The following is a 21504-nucleotide window of genomic DNA, read 5'->3' as shown; positions in this document are numbered from 1 at the left end:
GATACAACCCTTGGAATCCATTTCAGTCAAATGTGGTAGAGATCCTGTTTTTAAGGGTATAAATTTATTCTGACATTATCTCCCCTATTGTTTCATTTTTAGTAGTTTAAGGAAAAACTACAACAAAATACAGGCGGGCCCCGCTTATACGGCGGGTTCTGTTCTGGACCCCCGCCATAAAGCAGAAATCACCGTAAAGCGGAACCCCATTGAATATAATGGTGCCATCGCACAAAAATGTCGCAAAATGTCACAAAACGGAAAAATCAGCTTTTAAAAATTGAAATCAAAGCCGTTGCATTAGCAGAATGCCGGGAAGCAAAGCACCGGGAAGCAGGGCCCTACTGTACTGTGTTTTTTTGTACTTTGGTGTAGAGTTTAGATTTATTTTATGTTGTTTTCTTTTGATATGGTCTACATAAGTCAATAAATTCTATTTAAAAAAAAAACATAGCTAATGCAAACCCAGATGAATCAAGCCCTGAATTCCAAATGAGATTTCAGTCTCAGCACCGCCCTCCTACCAGGTCAGGAGAGAGTGTCTGTATGTCTGTATGTATATACGTGTGTGTTATTAGAGGGCAAGGACATCGACACATTCCAGCAAGAGTCAATTACACAAGATATCGTCATCGGGTGGAATGGAGAGCATTTCCCATACGAAACTGCCCCACCTAGCTAGTGGGAAGAGAGATTAGGACACACCAAGAGAGCATGCCTAGCACTCTCATAAGAATATAAGAAGAGCCTGCTAGATCAGGCCAGGGGCCCATCTAGTCCAGCATCCTGTTCTCACAGTGGCCACTTAGGGAAGCCCACAAGCAGGACCTGAGCACAAGAGCACTCTCTCCTCCTGCCATTTCCAGTAACTGATATTTGGAAGCATCCTACCTCCAACAATGGAGGTAGAGCATAACCATCACAGTTAGTAGCTATTCATAGGTTTATCCTGCATGAATTTCTCTAATCCTCTTTTTAAAGCCATCCAGCTTGGTGGCTGTCACTGCTTCTTGTGGGAGTGAGCTCCATGCTTTAACTGTGCGCTGTATGAAGAAGTACTTTCTTTTGTCTGTCCTGAATCTACCAACATGTAGCTTTTGGATGTCCATGAGTTCTAGCATCTCTATCCACTTTCTCTATACTGTCATCTGCCAGCTAGTCAACAAAAGCTACATTTTCAGCCCATTTTAGACTCCTCCTTCCCCAAATAGGAGGCAATCCTGGAAGAAAAGAAACACCTGCTGCAAAGGATCCTGGGAGACCCAATGCAAAGGATCCTGGGAATAGCAAGACCTGCATTTGGCCAGGCTTAAAACAGCAGAGCAGCCAGAACTTTTTTCCACTTACCTCTCCTTCTGGGTTCCGTTCCTCTGGGGTGCTGTGACCAGAGACCACATGAATTAATTCTCCAGCAGCAGCATCCACATTCCTGTCCATACTCGCCAGCCGGTGTAAGCGATAGGACATCAGCCCCTCCAAGTCCACCAGGCTCTGGGGCCTCTGATGCAGCTGCCTGGAGGCTTGGCCAGGCAAACAGAGCTTCTGAGACCGCTGGACCACCTGAGCCAACTTCTTACTGACTGAGAGATTCTGGCAGTAGGCACGATCCTGGATGAAACTGAGGTCCTCTGGCTCTTTGCCTTTGGGGCAGCTCTGGAGGAGAGGAGGAGGAGGAGGAGAGTCTTCTACTGAAGGCTGGAAGCCATCAAGACAGTCCAAGGAGAAGTTTTTCTCTGAACCCACTGGGGTGGAGGGAGAGTGATCATTGCTGGCCATTTCAACGCCAGAGTCCTCCGATTCGGATTTGAGGAGCCTCCCACTCGTGGGCAAAAAGCCCAGCTCGTGAGGAATGGCTTCTCTGAGGGATCCTGCCTCACCCCATCTATCCTCCTGGTTGCTTCTCTTGCCATCCAGGTTGAGGGGCCACTGCGGTTGAAGATTTTGCAGCCTCTGGGACATGCTGATTGAGGTTAACACCACACAGCTCTCTGTCGGGCTCCAGGTACTGTCTGAAATTGAGAAGGAAGCATGCATCATAATGAAAACTGCAACATCTGGATCCAGGTAAATATAATGCCTACCCAGCAGATAACTCCTCCCCAGCCGCTCCCCTCCCCAGCTCCTTAGGACATCCAGGTCCCAAGGAAATACGCTTGCTTGCAACATATGCATTCCAAGAATGTTCCTCATACATGTGATTCAGGCAGGAGCTGGCTTTCCCTTCAGACAAGGGGTGGCAGAGGAGGAGGAGTTGGAAACGTTGCAGAAAGGAATCTGTGGAAAACAGCTTTTGCAAAAGAAAAACTACACATGGGCCTGTAATTGTACGTACCACCCACTGGTCTTTTTTCTCTCAGTAGTTTGTTAAAAAAATATAATTGGGGCTATGAGGCAGAGAGACTTTTTTTGCAAACGTTACACCCCAAGCAACCTTCACACTTCCCTTTCCTGACAGTCTTTCCTCCCATAGACATTTTACTTAGTCTGGTGATTGAGATACATGTTTCTGCCAAAGAAAGTGGTTTTGTAACTTCCTTGGGGCAAGGGCCAGTTTTCTTCTTATTAGCCTGTAAAAAGTAGGGATAGGCAATCTGTGGCCTCAGCCTCATTTCAGGCTGAGTGGGGAGAGTCCAGAGTGTGAAGGGGGGGGAGAAAAGGGGAAGGTCCGTAGCTCACTGGTAGAGCATCTGCTTTGCATGCAGAAGATCCCAGGTTCAATCCCTGGCATCTCCAAGTAGGGCTGGGAATGTCCCCTGTCTGAAACCTTGGACAGCCACTGCCAGTCAGTGTAGACAATACTGACATAGACAGACCAATGGTCTGACTCAGTATAATGCAGCTTCCTACATTTCCTCTGCAAAACACTGCACTGTGTTCAAAAGGAGGTGGTCACAGAAAACCGATACTACACAGGACTTTTAAAGAGCGGTCAGAGTCATTCACAGACATTGTTTCAGTAATCCTTACAAACAGCCCTGTAAGGCAAGGAATATTATCCAGAATTAGTGCAGACCGGAGGCTTGGAGAATGCAGCTTGCCTAAGATTACCCAAGAAGCTCTTGGCAAACAAGAGAGATCTGAACCAGAGATTTCCTGTTTCGCAGCTTACTCCTGCAACCACTATGCAAAGGTTTTCAACACCTCTGGTATTGCTAATTTAGCCCTGCTAACAGAGAAGTAGATGCAACGAGGGTTGCCAATTTGCCATCAGGAGATGCAGAATTTAACAGAGTGGTTGCTGCACTTTTGGTCCCCTCTGGTGTGGCGAGCAAGACCCCCCCTTTTATCCCACAGTAAGTGGGGGGGGCGGAGGAAGGTAGGCAAGGGGACACAGAAGGGAGGAAGGAAGTACAATGGCCTTATTATCTCCTAGGATTCTTGGAACATTTAAAAGACACAAGAACATCTTTAAGTTGCGATCTGGCATCTTAAACCTGACATGCAACAGATGACAAATGACAAAACGTATATTTCAACAGGGGTACCAGGGCCCGCCAGTGGTACCAGATTAAAAGGGGGAAAAGGAGGGAGAAGCTGATCCTGCTAAAATTCCCTCTTCTGTGAGGGAAGTGTGAGGGCCCAGGAAGAAAAAAAGATGGCAGAAGTTCATTCTCCCCACCCCATGGGAAAATTTGGGGGTAGTTAGGCCACTTATAAGTTATCTTTTCTTTCAGAGTTAATCAATTAAATAGTTACTTTTCTGTCCCTCCTTCCTGTTATGAACTGCAGGCAGTGGTGCACACATACACGTTTCCCCATCCACCCCCCCACCAGTCTCCCATCCCAGCACTGACCAGACCCAGACCTGCTTAACTTCAGCTAGGTGGCTGCACTGCATGTCTTTAGACCACTCCAGCTACATACAAGATATGTCACTTGCATCATTGGAATGTTCCTTTCTGAGCTCTGCCTCTCCAGAAACAGGACTCTCCTCCACCCATATATGCAACGTAAGCCAAAAAAAGGCCATTCCTAAGCCTTTTTGTGTACAACAACATGGACGGTTTTTATTTTTGACACTTACTGACTGGCACGGACATAGAGATACACTGAAAGTTAGTTATGAGGATATTCATGTTGGGCTCTCAGGTTATGTGTGTGTTCCTCACAGAGAGGAAAGCAACGGACAAACCTGCTCTTATGGGGTTAAGTCGGTTGGGAAGGGTGCCAAGGCCGTCGATGGCAGCTGTGCCATCACAAGGGCACTCTTATCTACATAAGGCTGGAGAGAAACCGAAAGTACGTGGGGGTGTAGCGTTTATGTGGAAGAAGCTGGTTGTAACTCTAAATGTCTCAGTAAAGACTCTTAAAAGAAATCATTGCCTGTGACTGGATCTTTTCTATACCTGAACCTGCTTTTGGTGTTGTATTGGACCACACACGCACTTTTGCAGCGTGACAATTCAGTGTGTTTTTAAATTTTGCTTTATATTTCATTGTTTTTACTGTTTTGTTGCTTGCCACCCTGGGCTCCTTTGGGACGAAGGGTGGGATAAAAATAAAAATCAATCAGTAAATAACACCTAATTTTCCTCCAAAGGTTTCTTCAGTTCAGAGACCTAATTTAGATGAGAGAAAAAATGAGATTTTGTTCTGTCGTTGAATAACTCGGAGTCTGAAACTACTGCAGATCATCCAGAGACCTATCTTCTGCCTTCCCCTGCCTTAAAGTGACTACACCCCATTTTTGCATTAGGTGTTTCTTCACTCCCACCTCCTTGCATTCCAGGTTGTGGGGTCACCCAGGTCAGCGATGGAACACTTAGCCACAGTCAGTATTACTTCCATAGCACTGCTAGCACGCAAGCCTATTTTACAGTCCTTATCTAAAGGAGCCTCACAGTAACCCAGGCATTCATAGACACGGGATCCAGAATCAGGGCCACAGTCTCCAGAAATACAGGTGAGCTCCCTTAAATTTAGAGGTCTCCCTGGACTGCAGCAGTGTGCCCTCAAACTTGTAGTCTGAATCAGATATGGTAGAGGAGGCCCAATTGAGGGGCGGGGTGGGGGCTGGCATAGGAATTTTAGTTTTCTGCATCAAACCCAACTTCTGCAAACAGAATCTGTTAAGTAAGATAATAACCCAGACCCTATTCAAACAGTGTGTCCATTTTTGCCAATTGTGGCCACGGGAAAAGGATTTGCACAGCATGTTAGGGCAGGCTTTCAAGTTATTAATACATATAGTACTAACTGTATGTGGCATAAGCAAAACATAAAAATGGAGGACACAGATCCCTGTCCCCAAAAGACAATGAGGTCTAGAAACTTGACTGTTTTAGAAAAGAAATTATGTTGAGAATCCCAGGATTCCGTTGGCTGCAACAGATTCCAGCATATATAAGGTGCAATGCTTTTGACAGGTCTATACCCTGTGTACTAGTTAACAGAGAGGAGGGGGCTGAATTTTAGCAGGACCTCCCTCCATTTTTAGCTACAAGCTGACATAGGCCTTAAATGCAGAAGTTAAGACCTCAGTCTCTGGGTGACATCTCTGTAACAAGAACTCATGTACTGCACCACTTGCACAGGGAAGCACACCTGGTGCCATCTCTGTCTTGTTTGTAGGCGCCGTGCAAAAACATACTTATTTGCCGAGACTTTTGGCTTTTAACTGGGAGGGTAGTTAGATATGTCAGTGGCCTTTGTTGTGCTCATACTTTAAGTGGGGTGGGGACAGAACGTGTTCCTTCTAAATACATTGTTGGATGAGATTTTCATTTCTATGCACCGTTGTTTTATCTGCTGTTAATGTCTGTTTTATTTTACTGTGTAAGTTGCTTTGGGGCACGAATGCAAAAATGCAACCAATTCATAATAACATTTATTTATTTATTTTATTAGATTTATATCCTGCCCTTCCTCCCAGGAGGAGCCCAATAATAAAGTATTGCTCCCCAATCAAGTGTCCATGTGCACCAAGAGCCCATTGGCATACAGCAATCGTACTCCTGTCTGTCCATACAAACATCAGCTCCATGCCCACAGACAGAATGAGTGCATGGTGCTCAACCCACACCATTCCAAACTACTGGGGGGGGGGGGGAGAGAGAGAGAGAGAGAGAGAGAGAGAGAGAGAGAGAGAGAAACAAGGGGTATATTTATATCTATCCCTGGCCTGCCAAAAAACCAAATTCCTTTAAAACTGAAACAATCACATATTATTTCTCTATTTAAAACCTTTCCTCCATTGTCTCTTACATTGACTTTTAGATAGTAAGCTCCTCAGAGCAGGGACCTGCCATCTTGTAGTCTGTAAAGCACCATGTGTAGGGCCGGTCCCAAAGGGCGGCCAGGTTGGGCCCTGGCCAAGGGCCCCTGGAGCCACAGACGCCCCTGAAGGACCTCTCAATAGGATGGGGGAGGAGTAGCGCTCCTTTTCCGCGATCCACAGCAGAGTAGTTGCCATGGATCGCAGAGAGGGAGCTTCTTCCACCCGCCCGTCTCTCCTATCTTTTGAGGCTGCGCAGGCTGCACGCACAGGACTGCCATTAACCAAGATGGCGGCCAAGGTTTCCCTAAGGAAATGTGTTTTTAATGTTTTTAATATTTGTTTTTAATGTTTTTAATGTTTTTAATTGTTGTAAACCACCCAGAGAGCTTCAGCTATGGGGTGGCATACAAATTAAATAAATAAATAAGAGGCTGAAGCCTCTGGCGCCATCTTGATTGATGCCAGCAATGAGCGCACGTAGTAGCCTGCGCAGCCGCAAAAGACAGGAAAGACGGAGCCAGCAAACGGGCAGATGGAAAAAGCTCCCTCCCTGCGAGAGACAGGTAGGCAGGCGCGCGCACACACACACGCATGCCAGGGCCCGGAGCAAGCTGGTGCCCAAGGGCCCTGGCATGTCTGGAGCTGGCCCTGGTCATGCGCCCTGATGATACTCTATAAACAAATAATAATGGCCACATCCACACTCTACATTTAAAGCATTTTTATAGCACTTTAAACTATCATGCCTTCCCCAAAGAATCCTGGGGAGCTGCAGTTTGTTAAGGGTGCTGGGAATTGTAGCTCTGTGAGGGGTCTCCTAACAACTCTCAGCACCCTTAACAAACTACAGTTTCCAGGATACTGTGGGGGAAGCCATGGCTGTTTAAAGTGGCATAATAGTGCTTTAAACATGTGGTGCAGATGCGGCCAATAATTCAGTGCTACACAAGATCAACATTGCATCAGGTCTCTACTGGGAAGGGCCCTATGTAGTTGCTAGTTCTATCCTATGCACACACACGGTTCCCAGACATGCAGAGTCCAATAACAATAACATTATTGCTTCTCCTCCTTTGTTTTTAGCATCCTGAGAACATAAACACAAGCCTATCTTAGTTTTTTATCAGCCTGGCTGGACCTTGCAATTCCACTCAAGTGGAGAAGAATGCACTACCCAAAGAGAGCCCTGCAGGGACACAGCTGGGTTGGCTGCAAAGCTATTTACGGAAGGAAAAGCCAACAGCAGGAGTCCATCTGCCATCACCTTGCAATTTGGGGCATCGTAATTGCAACCAGCGAGACCAGCACAGTTCCATCAAGAGCTGTCATCCCTATTGGTCCTGCTAGAGAGACCTCCACTCTCTTCGGTCAGCCAAATGCTCTCAGTGGGAGAGAAGGGAGAAAGAGAGAGAGAAGAGACCAGGACTCTGAAGAAATTAGAGATGAGCTGTTTGATCTGCAAGGCCTGAAAGCTCTCCAGGTGGCATGGACCCAAAATTCATGTCCTCTCTCTCCTACTGTACCTATTTGGTAATACCAGTACCTGCTTTCTGAATATCAGTACTGACAACTCATGAGCAATGAAATTCCAGCTAAGCTGCAGTCCCAACTACACTGATCTGGGAGGACGCTACATTAAAATCGGACTTACTTCCAATATTTGGGAAACAGGTCTCAATTTTTGCCTGCAGTGTATTGTGCTTTGAAATTCTGGAAAACACATTTTAAACTGTATCAGCAAGATCCAGCTAAAGAAGTTCCACTAGTGTAAGGAGTTTAAGCTGTGCTCTGGAACTTCCCTGCCCTCTTAGCTTCTTGCATCCCCCTGCACACCCTGTAAATCTGCTCTGGAAGATTGGGGGAAATCCCAGAACAGATTTTAGGGGATGTTCCATTATGAAGCTAAAACTCCTTGCCCTAGCAAACTGTTTAATTGGATACTGCCCTATATTTTTAATCACGGCTTTCCATCAAACTCCAGTTTAAGGCAGTTTATGAAAACTCACACAGAGTGCCAAGACTGGAGCAAAATTAATTCACAATCCACATATAAATTTTAAAAATAGCTGCACTAATCAGATTTTTTTTAAAAGCAGCCATCCACAATTAAAAACTGCTGTTGGCTTTAATAAATAAAACAGTTTTCACCTAACATTTGAAAAAGAACAGCGTTTATTGATTATTTATTTATTACATTTATATCCTGCCCTTTCTCCCAGAAGGAGCCCAGGGCAGCAAAGGCACCAAAAGCACTCAAAAACATCTTTCTTTGTGGAGGGCACTGCACTGTTGGGGACAGGCCCATCTCTGAAAGTTGAGGCAGTTTAAGATAGGGCTCAACAGATTATCTCAATATATGGGCAGGCTCTTACAGGAGAAGTCGAGCTTTCTAAGTACACATGGGAAGCAAGAAGGCATATTAACAAGGATAATTCTGCGGGCTCCTGCTGGGACGAAGGGCAGGATATCAATCAAATAATAGCTGACTAACTTGTGGCCCTGCACAGATGACCTTATGAGTGCCCTGCGCCCAGCAGAAACTATAGGGCAGGTGGGAAGTACTGGCATCTTGTAGAGGCCACCCTCCCCCTCCCTGGGATGTATGATTTGTCCTGGCAGCAGGGGTGTCGCTATCCAGGGGCTCAGGGAGTCCTAGACCCCTTACTTTTTTGGGCGCAGGGTCCCTATGTCTCCAGCATCATATGAGCTGATCAGCATGAAAGGGGTGTGTGTTAACCACTGAGAAGAGGCTTCTAATATGCTTCCTTGTCCTCTTCTGCTGATTGGAGCCAATCAGAGTGAAAGGAGGTGAGTCACCCACTGAGAAGACTCTTTTCAGTAGCTAATACTCTCCCCTTTCATATTGATAGTCTCCTAGGGACATCAGTTGTTGTGGAAGAAGGCATTAACAAGGACCTCATTCTCAACCCAGGAGGAAAATAAGGGGGGAGGGGAGTCTGGCTGTGGCTGAGACTATCATGAAGGGACCCTGCACTTCTGAATTTACCACTACACTACTGACTGGCACAGTGCAGATTTCTGGATGGGCACCCCCAGTTTCTTATTGTTTTCTACATATTTTTGTTGCTTTGGGTTGTGCAGAGATGCCCTTATCCCTGCCCTGCACCCAGCAAAAGCTCTGGGCCAGGCAGGATGCACTGGCATCTTGTAGAGGGCACATTCCCCTTTCCTGGGGTGTATGAGTTGTCCTGGCCCAGAACACTGTTATTTTTTATGATTTTATGACATCATTATGCATCTATGAGCATTTCAGAAGCCTGATAATTTTGAATGAATAAATTTGTTGTTATTCTTGGTGGGGAGACTCCCCAGATCACAGCAATATATGATACAGGGTACCCCAACATATATTTTGGTGTTCAGAGACATGTTGACTTTGGCTTGGAGTTACTGTAGCTGTGAACTTTTCTTTTTTTAGTGCTTTTAACTTTCAAACAAATAAGGAACTGGGAACTACACTTCAGCATTTCAGGGGCTATACTTTATTAATGCTGTACCAACTACAACTACCAACTGCCACTTATGTACATATATTGTATCGGCCTAAGCTACCTCACAGGGTTGTTGCAAAGATAAACGGGGGGAGGGAATGGCAATGGTCATGGCATTCACAAATCAGAATAAATCTAGGGAAGGGGGCACTCACTAGTAATAAGATGTCTGCCAGATAGAATGTTAACAGGTGAAGCTTTCCCCATAATTGTATTTTCATACAAAAAAGGCTTATTCCATTTAATTCCTACCTGCCCCACAGCTGTCCATAAGAGCCTGATCTCCTGCAATGCCACCCCTAAACCATGCAAAGAACGCAAGTAAAAAAACAACAACCACAGAATTTGGGCATTTTTTTAAAAAAAAAAGAACATCTGTAACTATGAAATACGACATTTTCAGACAAAAGGAACTTATGAGACAGTAGACATAAAACCCACACACTAAACCTTGACAAAGAGAGACAAAAATACTCTGAGCATGAGTATTTTCACATTTTAAATTTTTACTCATCATTGGTTTTGCTTATTTATTGCCTTGGACCAGTCCCTAACTCTCAGGCTAACCTACCTCACAGGGCTGTTGTGAAGATATAGAAGGCAGAATTAAAATGAGAAAGAAGGAAACTAAGGCTGCAATGCAATACATATCTACTCAGAAGTAAGCTTTATTGGGTTCAATAGGACTTACTCCCAGGTGTGTACACAATACACACTGGCCTGGGAGTAAGTCCCATTAAACCCAATGGAACTTACTTCTGAGTAGACAAGTACTGGATTGCAAGTTTGTATTACATGAACCAAGTTTTACTTGCCTTAACCAGACTGATGCATCTTTGTACTATAAAGGGTCATATTTTTTCTCTCCCCCCACCCACTAATTGGTACAGCTTCAACCAGTGCTTATCTTGCCTAATTATATCCTATACCCAATTTTATTTACCTGGCAGTAAGCTCCATTAAACATAAAGAGACTTACTTCTGTGTAGACTTGTATATGTTGTACTGTAAGTCAGTTAAAAAAATATCCTCCGTGGCGCAGAGTGGTAAGCGGCGGTAACGCAGCCGAAGCTCTGCTCACGGCCGGAATTCGATTCCAACGGAAGAAGTCGAATCTCCGGTAAAAGGGGTCGAGGTCTACTCAGCCTTCCATCCATCTGTGGTCGGTAAAATGAGTACCCGGCATATGCTGGGGGGTAAAGAAAGGCCGGGGAAGGAACTGGCAATCCCACCCCATATATACGGTCTGCCTAGTAAACGTCACAAGACGTCACCCTAAGAGTCAGAAACGACTCGCACTATAAGTGCGGGGACACCTTTACCTTTTTAAGTCAGCTATACAATCATTTTTAACAAGTGCCTGGACAAGTACCTGTTTGAAACTCTTTGCATTTGCCATGGGGAGGAGGATTTGCACAAATGAGCTTCCAGGGAATATCTGCCTCATAAGACAAAGATGCATACTACTTGTTAGAAAGAAAGGAAGGGCAGGAAAGAAAACTGGAAGCAGCAGTTCTTCAGGACCCTGGCTGCTTGCTGCTGCAACTTCTGCCTGCCCCTCACTCACCCTGAAGCTGTGGTTTGCGTCTCTCTGCTAGTAAGAGAGGAGAGGTAGGGTGGGAGACAGAAGCCACCTCGAGCTTTGTGTGCCACACACACATACCCGTCGTCTTCTCTCACGTCCGCAGCCAGTTCTTCATATCCATTTTTCTGCTGCCTCCTTGCCCTCCAGCTCTTTTCTCCCACCTGTCCATTTTAAACAATTGTTTTTTCCACCCCATCTCGCTCTCCACCTCCTCCCTCGTCACCTCCTAAGCACCCATAGAACACGAGGGAAGAGCAACGCTGCACAGAAGCCCAATTTGAAGCATGATTTTTATCCACAAATCAGAGGAGCAGAAGACTTCTCTGGCTCCCCCCCCCCAAAGTAACGCCCAAAAGTAACTCTGGAAATGTTACAGTTACAGTTCAAAAGTAATGAAGTTACTATTTGTTCTATTACCAGCAAAATGTAATGAAGTTAGCCACTCGTTACTCAAAAAAGCAATAAATTACAAGTAATTCGTTATTTGTAACTAGTTACTTCCAAACTCTGCTCCCAGGTAAATATGTTGGACTGCAGACAGTCTCCTGTGATTTGCAATGTGGTCAAGCTAGTCTGTCACATCCATTGTATTTTAAAAATAGGGTCAAAGGAAATTTAGGCCTTGATAATCTAGTCCAAGAACTCATGTGGTTTAATTTCATCTCCGGACCAGCTCAGAGTGAACAGAATCACAGGATAGAAGTGTTCCTGGAATATACTACTTCAGGCTATAGAGGGGTGTGTGTATGTGCTTGTTTGAATGCTCCTCCATACACAAAGAACCCAAATCCCATGCAAACAGAAAATGGGCATGTCAAGGAGATGAACTGAGCCTCTCTCTCCTTGAATACTCCCCCCCCAAATGCAAGCATTAAAACCTGCAACTGCCTCTTCTAAAATAAGAGGTGGTCCAGTTCAGGAACCAACTGTCTGCTCACACAGCCAGCCAGAAATGGGGATTTGGGGGGGGGGGTGTCAAGCACTCACCCAAATATCTCCCAACCCTCATGGTAACCTGAGGAAAAGGCTATTCTCACATGCAAATTATAACTGAATCATGAGCTGGAAGCTGGAAAAACAACAGCCTGCAATCCTAAACCATTTGTGGCACCTCAAAGACGGGTACATTTAAAGTGCCACAAGACTCCATGGTGGTTTTGCCACAAAAAAACTATCCCTCTGGAAATCCTAAACATGATCACTTGAAAAATATTTAACTTCTACCAAAATTGATAGACCTTCAGAGAAAATAGGTTTAGTATATGAGAGTTCAAGTGAAATATACTGTTATGACTCTTTCAGAGATCTTAACATTTGGGACAAAGCTCACCCAATCATGAAAATGCACTTTGTCCATTCTGTGCCCCAGATTTTTTTTTCTGCCATTGCCATTGTCCACTATTCTGTGCACTGGTTTTATATCAACATAGTTCCTGTTTTATGAGACAGACATCACCTCTAGAATAGTGGTACATTTGTATTCAACCTTTTGTCCAAGGACAGCAGATCAGTATTCATCTGGGAGAGGAGAATTATCCCATTTTATCCAGTCAACCACCTGGCAGGTAGGCTAAGAGGAGAGAGCAACTGGTGCAAGGCCATCCAATGAGCTTCATGGCTGAGCAAGGATCTGAACCCAGGTCCTAGTCCAGCGCTACAACAGATGGACCTTGTCTCTTAGAAGTGGTGCGAGATCAAATTAACTATTTCTCCCATTCTTGGAATGCACAGTAAAACCTCAGTTAAGGAATCCTCCAGGAATGAAGTTCCTTTTAAGGAAGGCTTTTTTTCTTTTAAAGGTGAAACTGATCTGCTTGCTATGGATAAACTTTCAGGCTGGTGTCTTTGCTTTAAGGTGAAACTGACCAGCATGCTGTATTTCTTTGCTTTGCTATCAATAAACTGATAAACCTGTACCTTTGCTTTGCTAGGGGAAACTGACAAGTCAGTATGTTTGCTTTGCATGAAAGAGATCTCTTGCTTTCTCCCAGGGCTGGGGAGGTAAGGATCCAATAAGATTCAGAGGAGAAGAAAACCTTTAAAGCCCCTGTTGAAGCTGGCCCCATCATCTATGAGTGGGTGTAGGAACCCTATTCTTTCCATGTTATTCCTACCTCTTGTACCAAAGTTTCTTTTAAAGAAATAAGGTCCAGGAGCGCATCTGCTTTGTTAACTGAGGTGTGACTGTATTTGCAGAGTGATGTGCAAAGAACTGGGACACTGAAGTTAGATGGCCAATAACATTAACAGATAAAGGCCATGGATCACTGAAGCCTCTAATCTGAGCCTTTGTCAAAGGTTCATCACACAACCTTTTCTCTACAGCCATGAGGACTAGAAACTTTTATCAAAGCCAAAATTCCCAAGATTCCAAATGTTGTATACCATACCATGCTTGCATAACAAATGCTGTATACCATACCATGTTTGCATAACAAACCTGTAGACAATGGAACAGATGCAGACCAGCAAAGGCCCAAGTCCTCTTCACAGGACCAGTCGCAATGTGGTTCAACCAAATGAATTTCGGTATATTAAATAGAAGCTTTTTGCAAACTTAGCAAAGACAACAGTCCAGTTCTGCTCCTTCTTGAGTGCAAAGCCAAACCAGCTCTGAAAAAACTGGACAGGAGAGTAAGTCTGCCACATCAAGCACACATTCAGATTTGCTTGTCAGTAAACAAATAACAGAGTAGCCCTATGTTTAAGCACAAGATAGACCTACTATATTCAGTGGAGATTACTCCCAAGAAAGGGTACACAGGATTGAAGTCTAAATCATCCATGCAACCTGTTGTATGGATGGGTATTAGCCCTCCATTTTTAGAATGATAGCATCTTCCAAGGTAGGGGGACTTAAATGTGGTGGAAAAAAGGCCCTCCTCACAGACCACTAAATATTTTCCTGTTGCAGCAATTATAATGTGCTGTGCTAGATACTGTATGATTTTAAATTGTAGTTTTACAGATATGCCATGAACCACCTGAATGAAGCTCATGGACCACTGGTGGTCTGTGGACTACAGTTTGGGACCCCCTAATCTAAGGCCAAATGTTATTTAAAATTGTATTAATCATATTCATACCCCACCCTTCCTCCAAGCAGCTCAGGGTGGCATTCATGGTGTTTATCTTGTTTTAACCCCGCAAGATCAGTTCGGCTGAGAAATGGTGACCTTGGCCCAGTCCCCCTTAGCTTTATGACTGAAATGGGAATTTGAACCCAAACCTCTCCAGCCCAGAGCCTGAGACTCTACCAATTAAACCACCAAAGTTAAACAAAGAGAAAGTCCTCCTATGGTCTGGAGGTAAGCATTCAAACATTGGAATGAAGCTCTTCTTCTAAATCTGGTCCGCAGCTTGTAATTTCATATCTTCTGCAACTTTTCCTCCCAGAAAACAAGAGACACATTTTGCAAGGTAGTTGTGTTTCAAAATAATGAGAATAACGTACTGAAAATAAAACACAACAGCCCAGGAGCAGTTTGCCAGCTACCCTGGGCCAAATTATTTCAAGGTCCTTACATGCACACATATACACCCCTTTTCTTCACCAAAGGCATTAAATGCACCTTTGAGCCTCCTTGCACAATTGTGCAAACATGAATATCATTAAATGCAATAGAGAAAGCGAAACGGAAATGGAAATGGACTGCCTTCAAGTCAATTCCAACTTATGGCGATCCTATGAATAGGCTTTTCATGGTAAGCTATATTCAGAGGCGGTTTACGATTGCCTTCCTCTGAGGCTGAGAGGCAGTGACTGGCCCAAGGGCACCCAGTGAGCTCATGGCTATGTGGGGATTCGAATCCTGGTCTCCCAGGTCGTAGTCCAACACTCTAACTGCTACGCCACGCTGGCTCTCAGAGAAAGCAAAGAAAGCCCATTTAGACAGCACACACCCCCATATGACTTTTTTCTTTTTTGTCTTTTCTGCATCCTACAGCATACATACAAAAACCCAAGTTTGGCAGAAATATACACAATTTAAAAATGATATATATATATTGTATTATTAACTGTAAGAGTTTATTATTGCAATGTACTCTATGTGGGGCAACCCTTGCAGCTGGACCAGAAGCTCCAAGCTGGTACAAAGTGCTGTTGATGGGCACGACACATAACTTCAGCGCTTAAAACTTTGCATTGGCTGCCCATATGTTACCAGGCCAGGTTCAAGGTTCTTGAATTAATTGACAATGCTGTTAACGACTTGGGTCCAGAATATTTTAAGGACTACCTGATCCCTTATATCCTGGTCCAGTCACTGAGATCTTTGGGTTAGTCGCTGTTGGCAGTCCCCCATGGCTCAGGCCTGCTTTCAGCATAATGGTCTCAGGGTGTGGAACTCCTTCCTAATCTCGATCAGTTGAGATTGAACTTCAGGCATATGACTAAAACGTTCTTCTTCCAGCAGGCATTTTAAGTCAATGTATGGTTCTGATGATTTTATTCTTCTATTGTTTAGTTTATATTTGGTTTGTTTTTATGTTCACTGCTTAGAAATGCAAATGATTATAAACAGCATATAAATGTTTTAAATAAATAAATATAGGTGTTGCTTTTCTATTTATCAGAACTACAGCACAAGCAATATTATTTTTTGAAGTACTGCTTCTACAATGGTGGTGGTTGCTATTGGTTTGTTTTTTTTAAAGTTCAGTACAAAGAACAAATATATCCTGTGCATGTTTTCTCAGTGTGCAGACACCTCCAGGTTCAGTGTGCCTTACTCCCTGTAAGAGTCCCTAGAGTGGGACATACCAAGAAGTATTACCCTGTACAGCAGTGGTTCCCAAACTGTATTTCCCCACGGACCAGTTGAAAATTGCTGAGGGTCTTGGTGGACTGCTTAATGATTTTTTTCTGCCTCTTTGTAGCAGCAATTGTAATGCGCTGCGCTAGTCGCTGACTTTTAGTTGTGTTTTTATTGCTTCTTTGATTTCTTATGTTGTATTTCATTGCATTCCACAGAATTTTAAAAAATGCAGTATAAGAAAGAAAAGCAGCACTAAAATGGAATTAAAAATCAGTATGAACATTTAACGTGGACATGCTTGCAGACCCCTGCTGCATGGCCACGGGCCAGCATGCAATCCCAACAGCCATTTGGTGTTTTTTGTTTCAGTAAGTCTATGTACACTTGCTCCTGGTAAGCCTCACTGAACGCTTTGGGCTTCCTTTTGACTAAGCGTTCATAGGATGGCACTGTTTACAGCATTCACACGCAGCACAGTATAAGAGAAAGCCTCTTTTGCATCATCTCAGGAAAGGGCTCTAACTCAATGGTCCACAAACATTTTCGCCCATGGACCACTTGAAAATTGAAATATGATTTTTAAATTGCATTTTTCTTGCTTCTTTCATTTCACTTATTGTTTTCTATCGCATTACAATCTGAATGCCACAGAATGCAAACTATAACACAATAAAATACCGTATGAGAAATAAAGCACAATATAAGAAATAAAACCAATAATTCAGTTAATAATGCAGTAAAATACAATGTGAGCAACAAAGGAAGCAATACAAACACACATTAAAAATCAAGACGAATTTTTAATGCGGCCGCGCCATGGACCACAGGGGGTCGGCCACAGTTTGGGAAGCCTTGCTCTAGATTACGGCCTGCACAAGCGGTACCTAGCCAAGGTGTAAGGTACAGGAATAATCAGACACGCTTTTTCGCGTCACGTGTGAAAACGCTTTAAATGGAACCGGTACCAGGCGCAGGCGCGAAAGCCCACAGCGAGGCCTTCCCAGCTCTTCTAGCAGGGGCCGTGCGTCTCCAGAGTCGCCAAGAAGGGCTGGAGAGCCGGCGGGGTCGCAGCCACCAGCGGTCTGCTATTTATGCACCGCAGCCGCTCAGCGGCTATGGAAGGGAGGAAGTGGCAGTGGCGGTGGCGGGGCAGACACTCACCTCGACGCCACCGAGGTTCCATCAAGAAGACTCGCCGCCTTCGGAGCATCTCCCGGAAGGGGGCGCCTCGGGTGCGATCAGCCGCTTCCAAGCGCTTCTACCTCACGGCGCGAGGGACGCAGAGAAGGTGCAGGGCGAGCGATGCCCGGCTCGGTCGCTCGAGGGCTTTATACAGGGAGCGATCGGCATGACGCCGCCTGGGACACTCCCAGGGCCAGCGAGGACCCCTCCCCGCCATCCCATCCCCCGAGGGAGGGGAGAAAGCACAAGGCGGTATGGATCTGTGGGGGAGACCCTGCGCTGGGCAGGAGGGTCTCCCCAGAAAAGAGGAGACTCTCTTTTTGATTTCAGGAAACGGCGCGACTCTGAGCGCCGGCTGCTCTCCGTTTTACGCGGTAAAATCCGCGCAGGATCTTGTGACAAACTAATCGAAATCGATATTGTGGCTGAAGCTTTTGCAGACGAGAGTCCGTCGTGCATCTGATGAAGTGGACCGTCATCCCCAAGGGCTTCTACCCCGATAAAATATGTTAGCCATTATTTTATTTTAATTTATTTATTTGCAAAAGTTTCTGTACCGCTGACATTAAAGGAAAAAAGAGGTCAATGGATTCTTAAAAGCTCGGTTAAAAATGATTCAGTGCAATACAAAATCCCCAAAATGGTCAACCAACAATACAGTAAGGATAAGTCCTACCCCACTCCGCTAAAAACTTGGTGCCAAGCTCAGTGGCAACACATCTGCTTTGCATGCAGAAGGGCCCAGGTTCAAGCTTTCATCTTCTTGAAGGGCTGGGAGAGAATCCTGTTGGAATTCCTGGAGCATTGCTGCCAGTCAGTGTAGACAGTACTGAGCCAGTATAAGATAATTTCCTATGACCATCCTGTCTTGTTACATTCATAAGCAGGTACAAATACACCACCAGTCAGTAGATCAATTTAGTACATCAACGTAGCTGGATCAATGTGAATGTATGCGTGCTTTAAGGTGCCACAAGACTCTTGATTTTGCTGCAAGATACTTAAAGGGCTACCCTTCTATAAACTGCATCACTATGCAGCTTTACTCATCAGGAGTAGGAGTAAGGCTGCAATTCTGTGAACACTTTCCCTGAGAGTAAGCCCCATTAAACACAGTAGAACTTACTTCTAAGTAAACATGCACAGGATTTGCACCATAATAAGACTGTATCTGCGTGAACGTTTCTTGAAAAAATTGTATTTCCAAGTCTCCCAGTTCGATGGTAATACAATGAGCAAACCACAGACATAACTGGTTTCCCTCACGGAACGCAATTAACTTTCTTGTTTTTGTGTTGTTTGGCCTCTAGAGTAGCCTTCACCAAACTGGTGCCCTCCAGATGTTTTGACTAGGCTGTGTTGTGCTGGCTAGGCTGGTGGGAGTTGTAGTATAAAACATGTGGAGGGCACCAGGTTGGTGAAGGCTGCTGTAGAGTTCCATCTTAAAAGTCCTATATTTGAATGGGGTGAGTCCAATTCTAGGCATGCCTACTCAGATGTAAGCTCCAGTGTGACTTATTGCCAGGTGAGTATAGAACTGTGATTTTTACAGCACAATCCTATACATGTCTACTCAGAAGTAGGGTTCCAGGTAAGGGCAGTACTGCAACCCTATGCATACTTACCTGAGAGTAAGCCCCATGGAACTCAATTGGGTTTCTGAGTAGACATGGATAGGATTGCAGCCTTCAGGACCTCTTTAACTTCTACTCAGAACAGACCCATTCAAATGAATGGACCCAAGGTTAGCCACATTTCATTGGGCCTGCTCTGAGTGGAACTAGCCTTGGATACAAATCAGCTGGTGTGTAATAAGACCTGCACCAGCAGTTAGAACTTCTAAGAGACTGGGAAGGGGACTCACCATCATTGCCCTCCCTAGCATTTCCCTTTCTCCTCTACAGGAGAGAAAAAGGAGCCAGCTGTAAGCCATCAAGCCGGGGGGGGGGGGGAGGGGGGAGGAACCCCCCCCTGTACTTATGGCCAGGTTCTGCAGATGCTGCTCGGAATACAATAAACCCTACACCTGGTATTCTGTTGGTATTTAAGTCTAGTCTGTGTCTTTTCTAATATGATTTATTCTGTATTTGCTAAATTGTTTATTTTTGTCTTACTTGCATTTATTTATTTTTTAAAGTAGAATCATAGAATAGTGGAGTTGAAAGGGGCCTATAAGGCCATTAAGTCCAACCCCTTGCTCAATGCAGGAATCCAAATCAAAGCATTCCCGATAGATGGCTGTCTAACTGCCTCTTGGATGCCCCCAGTGTGGGAGAGCCCACTACTTCTCTAGGTAATTGGTTCCTTTGTCATATGGCTCTAACAGTTAGGAAGTTTTTCCTGATGTCCAGTCGAAATCTGGCTTCCTGCAACTTGAGCCAATTATTCCGTGTCCTGCACTCTGGGACGATGGAGAAGAGATCCCAGCCCTCCTCTATGTGACAACCTTTCATGTACTTGAAGAGTGCGATCATATCTCCCCTCAGTCTTCTCTTCTCCAGGCTAAACATGCCCAGTTCTTTCAGTCTCTCCTCATAGGGTTTTCTTTCTAGTCCCCTGATCATCCTTGTTGCTCTCCTCTGAACCTGTTCCAGTTGTCTGCATCCTTCTTGAAGTGCGGAGACCAGAACTGGATGCAGTATTCAAGATGAGGCCTAACCAGTGCTGAATAGAGGGGAACTAATACTTCAAACGATTTGGAAACTATACTTCTGTTAATGCAGCCTGATATAGCATTTGCCTTTTTTGCAGCCACTTTATTTTGCAGCTACTTTTTTGCAAGTAATTTCTTTCCCCCACACCAATGCTTTGTATTTTGATATTTTGAATGTTTCTTATAAGCTGCTAGCTGCAGAAAGGTGGCATATAAATAAACTCAATCAATCAGTCCTTGCTCTCCTAAACAAGCCCTGTGAGGGCATATCCTGTGAACAATACATAGCATATTTGGACACACCTCCATTCTTCCTCGAATTGAATGGTTCCTATTTCAGTGGCAATGCATGCATAATAACTGCCTCAAGCACACCATTTTGCTGTCCCCAAACCCCACCCACTTTGCTTAGAGGGATACAGAATCTTACGTTGAGCTGTTATGGTGTTCTTTTCTCCCACAACAGACTAAAAGGGCTACCCTTCTGGAAACATTTGCATTGCACCTCTGCCACATTGCACAGGGCTCCAGGAAGCACCTTTTGGACTGCCAGTTGCTTCATTTTAGGGCAGCCAGCTCCTGTGTTTGAGTTGCAGCAGAGGATGATGGTTAGCTGTGTGCCATTAAAAGTTTCACCTGCTGATTTCTGCATAGCCACTGTCTCATTAAAGGCATGCCAGGCACAGCTGCTGTTTTTCTGGTCCGCTAGCAACACTACTTCTACCCATCTCTGAAGTACCGTCCATTGAAATAGCTGCCTGACTTGCTTGTATAGAAAGGCAGGCTCTGGTCTCAATCCTTCTCTTGTGTAAAATCACCTTGAGTCTGCTTGGTATGGGAGCAAGTGGCTATGAGTATTGGAGAGGTGAGACCTGGGTTGAAATCACCACTCAGCCATGAAACTCTCACATAAGGTGGTTGCCACCTTTCAACCTAACCTACCTCACAGGGTGTTGAGAGAATAAAATAAAATACAATGCTGCCCTGGGCTCCTTCCTCCTTTATTATTAATAAATAATAATTATAATATAATAAATAATTGTAGTCCCCACTGCCGTAGAACGATGAAGATGACCTACTCTAGTGGATCACAGGGATTTAAGCCTTCAGGATGGGAAGGGAGGATGTTTGGACACATCCCTTTTTTATTATCATTGTACAACCATTGCATGAGTCTGTAAGCAAGGCAATTGACTTGCAGGTTGCTATTGGCATCCCTCTGTAAATGTAAAAAAAGGTTTTGGGAGAAAGTTGGAAGTGGTTTTTTCATAGTTAAGGAACAAGTGGGGCAGCGCAGTGGGTTTGGGTTGTGTGGGGTTTTGTTGGTCATCTTGATTCTGGGGCGTTTACCTCAGTGGTAGGACATCTGCCTTGAATGTAAAAGGCCCCAGATTCAATCCCCAGGCTGGGAAAAGCTACTGACTGAAACCCCAAATAACTGCTAGCACTCAGAGTAGACAATACTGAGCTCCATGAAGCTGGCTGTGAGGGCCTGCACCTGGTGTTTATTTATTTATTTATGAGATTTGTTAGATGCCCATCTGGCAGAGGTTAATCTGCCACTCTGGGCGACTTACAACCAAACACAAGTACAA

At 44.7% G+C, this 21504-nt stretch overlaps 1 protein-coding gene across 6 annotated transcripts in view; it reads right to left on the bottom strand.

Moving 5' to 3' along the window:
• The window catches only part of C12H8orf58 (chromosome 12 C8orf58 homolog), a 39723-nt gene extending 21721 nt beyond the window's left edge, over positions 1–18002 (bottom strand). For 4 of the 6 annotated variants that reach the window (XM_061592990.1, XM_061592995.1, XM_061592991.1 and 1 more), the window contains exons 1-2: positions 11297–11405; positions 1348–2009 (exon numbers count right to left, since the gene is read on the bottom strand). In XM_061592990.1, coding sequence (XP_061448974.1) covers positions 1348–2009; positions 11297–11390 — 756 coding nt within the window. In that variant the 5' untranslated portion in view covers positions 11391–11405. Of the gene's footprint in view, positions 1–1347; positions 2010–11296; positions 11406–17235; positions 17531–17932 lie in introns of those variants that run through there. The other 2 variants (XM_061592992.1, XM_061592993.1) reach the window with 2 other exon arrangements.
• Between the last annotated feature and the right edge of the window lie 3502 nt (positions 18003–21504).

This window comes from Rhineura floridana, chromosome 12, assembly GCF_030035675.1.
Source record: "Rhineura floridana isolate rRhiFlo1 chromosome 12, rRhiFlo1.hap2, whole genome shotgun sequence".
NCBI lineage: Eukaryota > Metazoa > Chordata > Lepidosauria > Squamata > Rhineuridae > Rhineura > Rhineura floridana.
The sequence above is the reverse complement of the archived record's forward strand: the minus strand, read 5'-3'. Positions and strand labels throughout refer to the sequence as shown.